Here is a 12,623-nt window from a genome sequence, read left to right as displayed (position 1 = left end):
TTCAAATACTTTGTCCGTGGAATCTCATTCATTCCGGATCGCGATGCAGCACGTTTCTAAACAAACACTGTGATAGAGTACAAGCTATAAAATGAACTGAATTTGATCGTTGGCAGTATTACGGTTCAGAATCATCCGCTTTACCGGCTCCACCCGAACACTCATTTCGTTCGCCAAGTTAAACTTCAAATTCTCCTCCAAGTTAACATACAGCTCCACATCCTCGTTCTGCATCACTTCCTGGTACGACCTCTTCACCCCCGTCGCACAGCTCGGATTGAATCGACCAAACGGAGCCAGTCCCCCATACGCCACGTTCTGCGAAGGCAGCGCGATCCCAGGCAGCGCCACTCCCTGCACCGCGCTCGCCGCCGCCCCTTCCTCCCTCCTCCGAGCCGCGAAGTGCTTCCGCACCGCCGCTACGGGCAGAGAGGACCGGTAGATTTCGTGGGACGCATCTCCGTAGAGCGGCTTGGGCTCGCGCACGCGATCCAGCAGAATGCGTTGGCCACGCCCTACGCGGCCTCGTCTAGGCGTCACTCATCCTCCAGACTCCTACAGACGCGTTTGCAGGGGCTGCGACGTGGGGAAGGCGAGGAAGGAATGCGTGTTGAGCGTGCTCGTGTAGAAATGCTCGTAGTTGTCCTTCGCCGCCACCGGCAACAGCCAGTTCGTCCCCGACGTCTCCGTCGAGCCCGCGCGGTTCACAATCAGCGCGGGCGTCTCGTAGGAAGGCTCCTCGCGCGTGTCCTGCTGCAAGGCAGAGAGCAGCTGGAGGTACTGCAGCTCGTCCGGAGAGAGGCGGGGCTGCGCAGTGGAGCTGAGCGAGGCGAGCTCGTCGGGCTCGTCCATCATCCCGACGCCTCCGAAGTAGTTCTCGCCGAAGGAGTGGCTGATCATGGGGTTGAACGTGCTGTACGCGTTCGCCGAGGACGTGGTGGAGAGAATGGAGCTCGTGCGGCCCTCGTAGACGAACATGTCTTTCAGCTGCGCGTGAGCAGGAGGAAAAACGACCCACGTTGTAGGTGAGCGGACGACGACCCGAGTGGTTCATCTTCAGATAGTGCACTTCCACAACGGTCTCGTAGATGTACATCAGCTTCTTGAGCTTGAGCTGCTCGCGCGAGTGCGTCAATTCGCAGAGCTCGCGACCGTGCTCGAGGTTCGCTTTCAGTTCGATCAGACGCTCCAAAATCTCTTCGTTCGGCTTGTTCTTCTTTCGTAATCGGTAGTGCTCGTCCTAGTGCTCAGCGGATCGGACAGAGCCTAACCTTGCAGCGAGGACGAAACACCAAATTGGGGTTTGGATCGTTGACGTTGGTGAGCGGCCAGTAACGCCGAAGCAGCGGCTTGCCCAGTTCTTTCCGCTTTCGTTTCCAATAGTCCAGGATGTGTTTGCAAACTTCGTGAGAATCCACTCTACTGAACTGAAGCTTCTGGAGAAACAATGATTCCAGAATGTCCTATCCCATTAGCAGTCTCGCACGACGGCCTACGACAGTCGGCTCCGCCTTGTACTCGCCTGCATACTTGTCTGCACAATCGAGCATTCGCTCGAACAGGTCCAGCGAAAGCTTCTTGGATTCCGGCGCCTTTTCACCGTAGAGTTTGTGTCTCCGTAACCACAGCTACAGGGTCAGCACACCCTCAAAACAACCCACTTCATCGTGAGAATCAAGGTTGTATTCCACTTTGTTCTTCTCCTCCTCGACCGTCGGCGGAATGTACTTGATATATCCGTTGGAACGCTTAAAGGTATGAGATACCTCCGAGTCGTAATTGGGAATCATTCGGATAGGGGGCTTCGGAATCGAAATCCGGGCCTTGTTCATAAAGGATGTTTTCTCGGGCGACTACATCAGGGGTGAGCAAAAAGTCATCAAAAAAGTCAACGGGAAAATGCCTCTCATTTTCTCCTTCAAAAAATATTCAATCCAAAACACGAGGGATGGCAATACCGGTTCCCTGGTGCGTAACAAGCAAAGGCAAGTAGAGAGAATGCCACCTACACAGTCCTCTAGTTCATATAGATTTGCTGTCACCCTATCTCCGTTCTCGCTTATAAAGGAGCCATCAGCAGCTAGGTGATAAACTCGTATTTGCTTTTTTAATTGAAGCGGTCTTGGACGAACAGCAATATGTCTCATCCCGCGGTTATTTGCTTTTTCAAATTTGAATCGTTTAGCTGTTCTAGTTTAAGAGTGTCACAAAGTCACCCACTATTCGATGGAGTCACAATAGAAAACCTCCGGAATAAGAACAAAAAAGCGAGGTAAAGGTCGAAAAATAGATGAGATCAACCACCATTCATTTTGGAAGTGGATCGTTCAATCGACGAAATAAAATATCCATTCTCTCTATTTACTATTCTATAATACGAACCAAGCCAAACACACCATTATTTACTCTAGATAATTTCAATATTATTGCAACTCATTGAACGCAGTTCAGCATTTTGCTTTCCCGTCTTATTCTCCATAACAGTCAACTGTTATACTGGAATAATGGTTGCTAGCGTGTCTTGCAAACAAAATCTGGCCATAGAAGCAAGATTTCATTTCTGTTAGTTCCTTCGTTTGGGGTATGAGAAAACATTATGCCATGTGTGGAGCCATGAGTTGACCCTAATATTTAAATATGGGCATACCTTCGTATTGGAGGGATGATTCGTTGAGAGAAACCATTTTTGTGTTATGACACCTTGTTCATAGCTAGTATCTATGGACATTTTTCTTATTCTACACTCCTTGTCAAGTCAGTTCGAACGACTCCCAATTCTTACAAGGTTATTATGTGATTATAGCCTTCAACAATCCATATTATTATCATACCATCACCAATACTTAGTACGTCAGGGAAAGGCATTATTTCCAAGCAATACAAAACAATGTTATAGGTCACTCCACCTGTTCATTTTCATATCATATCGCAAACCAAGCAACCAAACTGATCGATACCAGTTCCTCAAGTAGTCTATTTGAAAGACAACTATCAGGAGGGCATGGCGCAACGGTAGCGCGTTTGATTCCAGATCAAAAGGTTGGGTGTTCGAATCACCCTGTCCTCAATTTTTCGATTCTTTTTCTCACTATTTACCACTTGTTTTGTTTGGCTGAGTTTCCATTGTGATTGATTGGAGATTGGTTCTCAGGATTAGATGTCAGAGGGAGTAGAGAAACAAACTCCTTCCTCAACTCAGGATTCTGAACGTGTACAAACACTATCTTGATTTTTGTTATATTATAGAATACAATGGAAAAGAAAGCTTCAACAGGGAGTGAGAAAGAAGCGATTGACTTGTCTGTATCGGTTTAGAATCGATCCTTACGTATAGCTGAATTACGACGCGGATTCTATGATAAACCGAATATTCCAATTGGAGAATCCTCAGTTCTTTGAAAACATGGTTCCTTTTCTGTGCCAGGTAGAGTTTTTTGTTTCTATTAATCTTTTGCAGAAGCGAAACTTGAACATTTTGCTTGAGTATTTGATAAAGGATTTCATCCCTGCACGATCGACCTCGGAAGATTACTCAAAGTTTACAGATGCTCGTTGTGAAAAGATTAACGTATTTCAGGTTGATCGTCGTGTTTCTTTAGTCCTTTCTTATGTCGAACGTTGGGAACTTGAGGAGTTTATTGAACGCAACAAAGGATTATATCATCTCTATTCTATTTCCCGTCTTTTTAACCAATAACACGAACGAGGATGCCAACATCTACGAGCTTAGTTTGTTGATCAAATATCTCCTTATCATGACTCCCGATCAGATTTTCCCATACATCAAAAGCATCTATGTACTCTCTACCTTCCCTCTCTTCTCACTCAGATCCGCACCATGCTGTCGATGGTTGCTCAAAACCGAGCGATTTACGACATCCTGGTTTTATTGCTGAGCTATCCGGAGAAGCGCGCCAGTTTACTGGATAACGTTATTCAGATGAACGTAGACGAAGAGTCCTCGGCCACAACGCCCAGCGATTCCGAATTCAAAGAGAGCTACAATGTACCATGTGGCTCGGAATGCCGAGTAGATTTCGCCTTCGGTGCTTCGCAGACACATCGCGTTGCTGCACCATTTGCATCTTATCCCGTCGATAATCATCGTGATTACGTTGAGAAACGGACCAACACTCATTCCTAGAAGCAAGGAAACCGATCCAGAAGCGAGCGACCTGCTCTGCATGCTTCTCTCCGATGTGCTTCACAAATACAGCTACAATGAAAAGTACATCACGCTCATCCGAGTTCGCCTTTTTCTCTCTCCTCCATCTCTCTCATAGGAGCTTCAAAACGAACAGCTCATTCACTGCATTATGATGTTTCTCAAAACGCGACCGAGCGCTTACATCTTTCAACTGCTCGAAGTTTCTTTTTCTTCTTCCTCCTCTTCCCCAGCAAATTCTCTACCTCATCTCCGTCTCCGAAATCCCCGTGGCTCCCGACAATTACGTTCGGTTTGGCTTCATGGTGGACGACTACGTTCGCTTTCGACTCCCTTTCGATGCAGATGGACAACGAATTCGCCGAGCTCGCGCCCTCGCTCTACTCCAACATCTCCATCTACGTGATGTTCCTCATCAAGCAGCTCTATCGCCATCTCCCCTCCACTGTTCAGCTCGTTTCCGCGCTGGACGCACGCTTCCATCTCATCAACACGTTCCAACTCGGCGATGTGAGTCGGCCGAATTCGCTCCGCGATGAATCCGATTTGCATTTGGGCGCGCTCCCCGTGTTCCTCCTCCACATCATCTATTACATCCTTCTCGGGTTTTACTGTGGGGCAAAGCGGAATCGTCGAGTGTAGGCCGCAGTGGGGAGAATTTCTCGATCGTTCGCGATATCGACGAGCTGTTCTGGAATCTTCTGTACGCTCTGCCTTTCATTTATCCTCGATTCAACGTGCTGCACGCGTATTCATTGCAGAGCCCTGCGACGTAGATTGCTTCGGAAGTTCCACGAGCTCTTCATCTTCAATCAGTACATCAACGTGCTGCTTGTATTGCTGGCTTTGCGGGTTGATTGCTAGTATGTATTGCAAAACACTCCGTTCACGCAGTATTGCTATGAAGAGTACTTGAAAAAGGACAGGTAGAGCAGATGGAATCGGTCGATTCTAGCGAACTGCGGGGACATATCCGCGTCGAGATTCACCAGCTACGCCTTCAAGCTGATGTGATTGGGATGAAAGAGAAGAAGACGGAGGAGGAATTGCAGCTTGTGCAGGCGTTGCAAGAAGACTATTATTACCAGAAACTACTGCCACTGGTGATTTGCGATTCTGCACGAGAGGTTTATCTGTGTCAAGGGAAGAAAGTACTTCAGAATGGAGTCACGACAGATGTGTTGGAGGTAAGGAAGGGATTTGGGTGTTGTGTAGTGTTGCTCTGAAACCTTGCTGCATGAAGCGAAAGCCAGCAAATGTCTGGATTTTGGGTCGGACTTTGCGAAACAGCTTGGCTTTAACTACTTTTGGTGAGTGGAGCGAGTTTTCTTCGTGTTTCTTTTTGTACGAGAATTGTAATTTGTTTAGTTTACGATTTGGATGTTTGTTGAAATGCTCGCGAGCTCTGGAGAGAGAAATGCTTTATTCCAACTCATTGCATTCTGTCGAAATGGCTTGCTTAATCCATTCTTATTGTGATGATTGTATATTCTCTGTTTTGCCATTTTTCTAGGAATTGGTGAATTATCCAACAAGGAATCAAGGTTCCTTCTGAGTAGATTTTAGGTAAGTGTCTTTTCGTTGTGTGGCTTGCTTTTCTGGGAAGTCTTCTGTTTGCGTCCTGAATTGATGTGTGGAAACGTGGTTTTGGCTTTCCTAGATATTTGACTTGAGGGATCGGTCGGACTGTCGTGTTTTGATCGTTTTCATCATTTCGAAAAGGTTCTAATCGTTTCTAGTTGCGTTGTGAGTTTTCGTTGTTAGTTTATCTGTTTGTTGAATAGATCCAGTGGAATCAACGTGGTAGTTCACAACAAACCTGTCACTCTACAGAGTTTAAAACAGCTACTAGTTTGGGCATGTCTTGCTCCATTTGCTTTTGAACCTACATGAAATCACGAACTCATTCCTACTCGTTTCAAAATCTCCCCAGTCTTTTCCACCCTTTTCTCCAGTAGTTCCTGCTTTTGCACCAGCTCGTCCAGCCGGCTCTGCACCTGAGAAACCTTTTTGCTAGTTTCGACGAAATGATCAAGACGAGCTTTCAACAGGGGAGCCAGCTGCAGCAAAGGCTCAACCTCAGCGACTCGCTCATACACCTTGCGGGTCTCCAAAACCGATTTGTTCATCTTGTCAAGGGTTGTGTGTGATTCTGCGAAGATGGTGTGGAATATCTGTGTGACGCGCTAGCATTCAATACAACAAGATTCGTTCGCTACCTGCATGCTGGTAGAGATAACAGCCGTCTTTTCATACAGACTGGATAGAGCGGAGTGAAGAGCATCGACGCGATCGGAGAGGGATGAACTATTCCAGGGCACTGGGTCCGATGGATCGGAAAGAGAGAGGAAATGGAGCTCCAGAGACAACAAATCCTGGGAGAGAGAGAATAGTAAGCTATGCAGTTGGTTGAGATCCGTGTTTGAGTTATCCACAAAAATATCGACTGTCGTCGTAGTATCCGAAGAGTTTTCCTGTGCTTTTGGAAACGGAAGAGAGGGAGAAGAGGCGTCCAAGGAATAGATTGATTCCAAAATGGATTCAATGCGGTTTCGAAGCTTTGTTACTTCAGTATCCAAAACTAAAAATCAAAAAAGGTGAGGAATACTACACTTCCTCCAAACTGAATTCTTTTCAAATGAATTTAATATTTTTGCGTCTAATCGATTCAGTTCATGTCGGTTTTGAATAAGAGAATCCATAAGGTTTCCATTCTCTCTAGTTTGACAAAGATGGGAATGCTTTAAGAACGAATCTATTGCTTCATTTTTTATTGCTTTCGAATTGCCAAAACGAGTATCAACGGACTCTGATATTGCGTTCTAAACGAATCACCGAAATACAAATGGATTTTACGAAAGTAACGACTCTGTTTCCTTCTTGTTGAGGATCGAATACGAATACCGTTGGTTCGTCCATGTCTTGTCAAAGAATATGATGGTCAGCAAAATTCACTTGAGAATATGAAGGATTATGATGAAGTGGTGAGTGGAAATGATCGGTGTATGTGTATGGAAGAAAGGGGAGAAGGGTAATACACTGAGGTAATGGAAATGTGTAAAGACTTTTGGTTTTCTTCAGAAGGGAACACAGTAGAATTGGTATTATTGAATTGGCAGAAATAAGTGGGATTAACTCTTTGAATCCTTGTTAATGAGCAGGTGAGAATAGTATAGTATGTGCGATATAGATAGAGCCGCTTTGTTTTGTAAAGCAGCAATGATCTATTGCAATATGGATGGATTGGTAAGAATTCGCTTTTTTATGACTGGAGGAATGTTTCCGCAGAATGCATAAAGTATTCCTCTGTTACCCTAAAAAGACTTAATGCATAGAATATTGGCTTGATAGTCAAGCAATGAGTAAGGGAATCGAAGAGATATCCACAACAATGTAATATCAACTACCTTGTTTGTTTCGATGGAATAACAAATTGGTATGTATTTGAAAACGTTATACTCACGAGTTGCAATTCGACAGAGGAAACAATTCATTTGCATCACACTATAGAATTTAGTTGCAACAAGTTCATGAAAATGCTAGTGAATGTGTCTCCATCGCTCATCTAGGTTGCGATACCTCGATTCCACCATCGAATAACAAGCCAAATAAACTCACACTCCCAATGTACTATACACATACACAGAATCGCATGTTTGATAAACACAAACAAAGAAGCATAGTACATACTACACAACAATAGCAGCGCATATTACTTCTCGTTACGAATACGACGAGCAAGCTGCATATCTCTTGGCATAATGGTCACACGCTTCGCGTGAATAGCGCAAAGATTCGTATCTTCGAACAGAGAAACCAAATAAGCCTCAGCAGCCTCCTGAAGAGCCATCACAGCTGAACTCTGGAAACGAAGATCGTTCTTAAAATCCTGTGCAACTTCACGCACCAGTCTCTGGAAAGGAAGCTTACGAATGAGCAGCTCAGTGCTCTTCTGATATTTGCGAATCTCACGCAAAGCAACCGTTCCGGGACGATATCGATGAGGCTTCTTCACGGCTCCCGCAGTAGGAGAGCTTTTGCGGGCAGCCTTCGTTGCCAATTGTTTACGAGGAACCTTTCCTCCTGTACTCTTACGGGCAGTTTGTTTGGTACGAGCCATTCTTAGTTACTACAAATTCGTAAGCATTTCGAACATCATCATCGAAACATCAAAACGAGCAATCATACTCAAAGAGGTCCTTCACAAGAACCCCAGCACAAGACAGAATCATATAGGAAAGAATAGACTTACACTGAGAATTCAATTAAAAAACAATGCCTCAAAGATTGATCTCCAAATGGATGGTTTGGAGAAGCAAATCCGAAATTTGCATAGCAGTCCCTTGGATTGTTTAGGGAAGAGGGTTATACACTACCGACCGAAATGATCGAATAATGAAAAGCGCATAGATATTTATTAATCAAATTCGAGAACCAAATTCCGACGTGAATGTTATGGACAGAGGGAGTTTCATTTTGAAGTATTACTGGTATGCCATTGTTTGCTCGTGATTCCATTTTCATTTCAGAAAAGAAATGGGTAAGCTTATGCAATTGTTTTGTAATTTAAATTTTATTATGATTAGGCACTCTTTTTTTTTGTTTGTGATTGTGTGCCATTATTATCGTGTTTAATCTACTGGATGCTTGCGTTACAATATATGACTCAAAACTTTTATTCTATTACAAATTACCCAAATCATTATTATGATACTCTTTCCCTCCCATTATCAAAAGAACCTCGTTTTGTATTTAGAAGTATCTTCAACAAGGCTAAAAACATTTCATTTCGTAGAATCCACTCTCCATTTCATTTTAGGATAGCGGTCTTTATTTCTCATTGCGTATTCATCATATCGGAGGCAGGATTCCAGATCATGTCCGTATTTTTGTATATTTTATGAAAAGGATATTGTTTTGCTTGTTTTCTCTGTTTTTTATTCGAATCTGCGAACTTGTATCTAAAATCTTTGAAATGCTGCTGCATTTTTAACGTGAGAATTGCAACGAGTTACAGTTATCACATTTCGATCCGCAACTCACTCATTCCTACTTCTATCCCTATATCACAGAAAGAATGGCAACGCTTCTTTTCAAAATCATTGCGAGTAGAGAGAAGAAAAGTCAAAATATGTCAAAGCCAACAGAGAATAATCATGAACACATTCCTAGTTTCTACTCATTTGAAATGAGTTAAATTTATGATCTTGCATGGCATTTCTTTGTAAATTCTCTCGAAACATCTAGTCGATGAGCAGTTATCAACTCTTACTCTTAACACTGAACTCTTTCAGATGAGCACACGGATAGTAGGGTTTCCACCTCTTGTCGCCAACCTTTACTCGACGTCCGGGTAAACGCACTTCTTCGATATTGGGCATGTCTAGTTATGAGTTATCTCTCGACTGAATAACTTTCCAGTGTCATGAAATGCAGATAAAAGAGTGTGTAACCATTCGCAATAAAACGCTTTAATGAGGGAATGTCTTTTGTTCAAGAGGAAATTAGAATTGTTACTGCGCATTGTTAGATTGTAGGTATTTCCAAAAGCTCCTGAACCAAGAGATATATGCTCCAATTCAGGCAAGTCTACAAACAAGGGAATGATTATTCCATACTCTCTATCACTGTAACTCTTGAATTTTCAAATACGTCAACTCCTAAAGTCAAGGACTTGAGTTTGGGAAGATCTATTCATCATTTCAACGAATAGGTTCTAACCATGAATGTGAAAATAGCTTGCGCAAAAACACTTAGAAACATATTCAACGATTCCGATTATTATTATCTCCAGCGATGGAAGATGGGATAATTCAAATATTCCAGAATAACTACTAAAACTGTATTGGCCAATTTTAAGATATTGCAATGAATCGCAATTCATCAAGCGGAAAGAATATTGAGCATTCTCTCTTTCTTCTGTGAATGAACTAGTTCCAATGAAAATCATATTCAACTTCGATAGTCCATTGATATTAAAAGTAGTCACATTCTTGAAACTATCATCGCCTATTTCCAAGTATTGCAATGATTCAAATCGATCGAAATCCAATACTGCTCCTTCATTGCAACTATTGGATGCTACTAATATTCCTGTTACATTCTTGTTTAGATTTTCAAAGTCACTCCAATTATTCACGACCGATTTGGGGACAGCACGTCCACCCAAGTAAGGGGAAACATCTAATATGGAATAACTCACTCTCACACTCTACTCTTTATGGTTGAGGAAGTCACCGATTGAAATGCCATAGGTAGTGTTACATCATCCGCATTAGGAATATCTTCATCCAAACACTCCTCCTCAACTACCTTCCATCACAACAGTGCGTTGATAAAGAAAGCTATGGTGTTCCGATGAGATTGTTTTCAGATTAGGGAGATCTATTGTTCGAAATCATTTCTGTCGAATACTCCGCATTGTCAACGAGCAGAGTGGGTTATCAGCCTGTCCAACAAATACATCACGGCCAAGCTTGATTGATGAAAGATTAGGCAAATCTAGTCGTCATAATTCGCAGTCTGGTTGCTACTTTCCATTACGGTTGTTAGGGACTGATTGAATGATCCGTCTTCAATCCAAAGACTTTCAAGGCTAGGGCAATCTACAAGAAGAAACCAGCAATAATTCCTACCTCGAACAGAGAAAGAACTACCTATGAAGGTGTAGGACCATAAATAATAATAGATAAAGCTTAGAGAAGTGAGAGCAGGGCAATTTGACACCTCAAAGTGCCCAAAATCAGCAAAACAACCAGAGCGAGCAGAGAAAGATTCGAGTGCATTGCAATTGATAATACGGACTGATTTCGTCTCATTAGTCTCAACTGGCTTATTTCTATGTACTGGTGTCAAACAAGAAAACGTTGTTAATTTCGAAAGTCCGTTAAGCTCGATTGAATCCTCCATATTTATAATGTCATATCCTAATGAAACGGAACTCAAATTAGGAAACTGTTTAATATCGAAATGATGAGTATTTGTGAACGATCCTGCACCTACGAATAGTTTTGTTAGTTTTGGAAAATCTACAACTGTAATTGAAACAAAGCTTGTGTACCCTTCAGCGAGAGTATGCTATGGTAAAAATTGTATGTATAACCCTGAGAACTCGATCCAAACACTAGAACTTCGAGCGCAGGCAGGTTCTTCAATATGAATTCTCCATCCCACTCAGCAAAGCTATAAGAACCGATCCATATTGAGGTTAATTGAGGACAGTTGAGCACACCAAAGTGACGATTAACATCTTTGGTCAGGGTATCAGGGAGAGTAATGCCCACTCTTGTAAAAGACCCTTCCAGAATCTGTATATAACGAAGCAGTTGTAATCCATCGACATGAAAGGACTTCGCGCGTGTAAAAGAATTATTATCAATATAAATATGTGTTAATTTTTGCTTTGATGATGGTTTGAAATAAGGGGCATATTTGCAGGATTTCCTTCGAATGTATAAACCACCAGTTGCTTTATAACCATTGCAGACCATAATTTCCTTATAAACGTATATTATACCTCCGATTATAGCCAAGAGCACCAAAAAAGACACTATCACTATTGTCCAAATCGTCTTTTTTGACAATTTCGTCTTTTTTCTCTCTTTGATTAATGGATTCCTGAGCCGTACAATATCGAGACTTTTTCTATTCTCATTTTCATGACTCTTCCTTTCAATTTCCGAGATTGTGGTATCTTTAAACTCTGTGACCTCGATTGTATGTTTTTTATCCTGGTACGTGCCTGTCTTTACTTCGATGGGTTGGCCATATTGAGAAACAGGGTAATTACCATTGGAGTTGTAAAAATAATAATTATCATCTTGCCGTGTGCTTACCGAGTCCACTGATATACCTCTATATGATTTATATTCCAAAGGATTCATTATTGCAGTTTTCTATTGTAAAATCGTGAGAATTCGGTTTTCACGCCAGAATATGGATTGTACATTTATTATATAATAATTCTCTATACGTGATACAGAAATGAGTCGTAGTGAAAATCAAAGTTGCATAAAGGCATTTGCTTATTTGACTTCTTTGATCATACTATACATAAGCATGCCATGGAATAAATGAAAATAGCGAAATAGTGGATTTAAATACATCTTCATTCGAAGTTTGCAGAGTTTCGTTTTTTTTAAATTGTCTTGGCTGTAACGGACTTGACACAGCTATGCTATCACAGGAAGAGTAGAATTTTGTGCTTCAACAGGCTTTGATTATACAATCTTACGGAAAAGGTGTATATTTATTCTTTTTATATTCCCAACGATATTGTGCATACTGATCTTCAGTGAGATTGATGGATTGTACTCGCCACGTTGATACTTTTGACTAGCACTGTAGTTTTTTTACCTTGTCTCCCTAATTTATTACTATGTTTTGTTTATAATATAATGGTCTAGATACCCCGGTATGACTTTGTTGTGAAAACAAAGAACGTACATACAAATCTATT

The 12,623-nt window shown here is 42.2% G+C and overlaps 4 protein-coding genes; 1 reads left to right on the top strand and 3 right to left on the bottom strand.

Annotated features, from left to right (window-relative positions):
• Positions 1–84: 84 nt before the first annotated feature.
• On the bottom strand, positions 85–1,832 carry GSBLH_T00006468001 (uncharacterized protein; the record flags this gene model as incomplete). Its single annotated transcript, XM_013041154.1, has 6 exons — positions 85–529; positions 560–987; positions 1,019–1,240; positions 1,272–1,463; positions 1,497–1,628; positions 1,662–1,832. The coding sequence occupies 6 exons, from the start codon at positions 1,830–1,832 to the stop codon at positions 85–87; spliced, it is 1,590 nt and encodes a 529-aa protein (XP_012896608.1).
• Positions 1,833–5,100: 3,268 nt separating this feature from the next.
• GSBLH_T00002669001 (uncharacterized protein) lies at positions 5,101–5,542 on the top strand (the record flags this gene model as incomplete). XM_013041153.1 has 1 exon in its annotated part: positions 5,101–5,542. The coding sequence occupies one exon, from the start codon at positions 5,101–5,103 to the stop codon at positions 5,389–5,391; it is 291 nt and encodes a 96-aa protein (XP_012896607.1). The 3' UTR covers positions 5,392–5,542.
• A 2,299-nt stretch (positions 5,543–7,841) lies between these two features.
• On the bottom strand, positions 7,842–8,442 carry GSBLH_T00002668001 (Histone H3). XM_013041152.1 has 1 exon: positions 7,842–8,442. Exon 1 carries the CDS (start codon positions 8,283–8,285, stop codon positions 7,878–7,880), a length of 408 nt encoding a protein of 135 aa, XP_012896606.1. The 5' UTR covers positions 8,286–8,442; the 3' UTR covers positions 7,842–7,877.
• An 873-nt stretch (positions 8,443–9,315) lies between these two features.
• Positions 9,316–9,546, bottom strand: GSBLH_T00002667001 (uncharacterized protein; the record flags this gene model as incomplete). XM_013041151.1 has 2 exons in its annotated part: positions 9,316–9,408; positions 9,438–9,546. 2 exons carry the CDS (start codon positions 9,544–9,546, stop codon positions 9,365–9,367), a joined length of 153 nt encoding a protein of 50 aa, XP_012896605.1. The 3' UTR covers positions 9,316–9,364.
• Positions 9,547–12,623: the final 3,077 nt, after the last annotated feature.

Source organism: Blastocystis hominis (genome assembly GCF_000151665.1).
Source record: "Blastocystis hominis, Singapore isolate B (sub-type 7) whole genome shotgun sequence assembly, scaffold_2".
Classification (NCBI taxonomy): Eukaryota; class Bigyra; order Opalinata; family Blastocystidae; genus Blastocystis; species Blastocystis hominis.
The sequence above is the reverse complement of the archived record's forward strand: the minus strand, read 5'-3'. Positions and strand labels throughout refer to the sequence as shown.

Excerpts from the sequence above, each read along its gene's own strand:
- GSBLH_T00002668001 (XM_013041152.1), bottom strand. The coding sequence starts at position 8,285 with ATGGCTCGTACCAAACAAACTGCCCGTAAGAGTACAGGAGGAAAGGTT.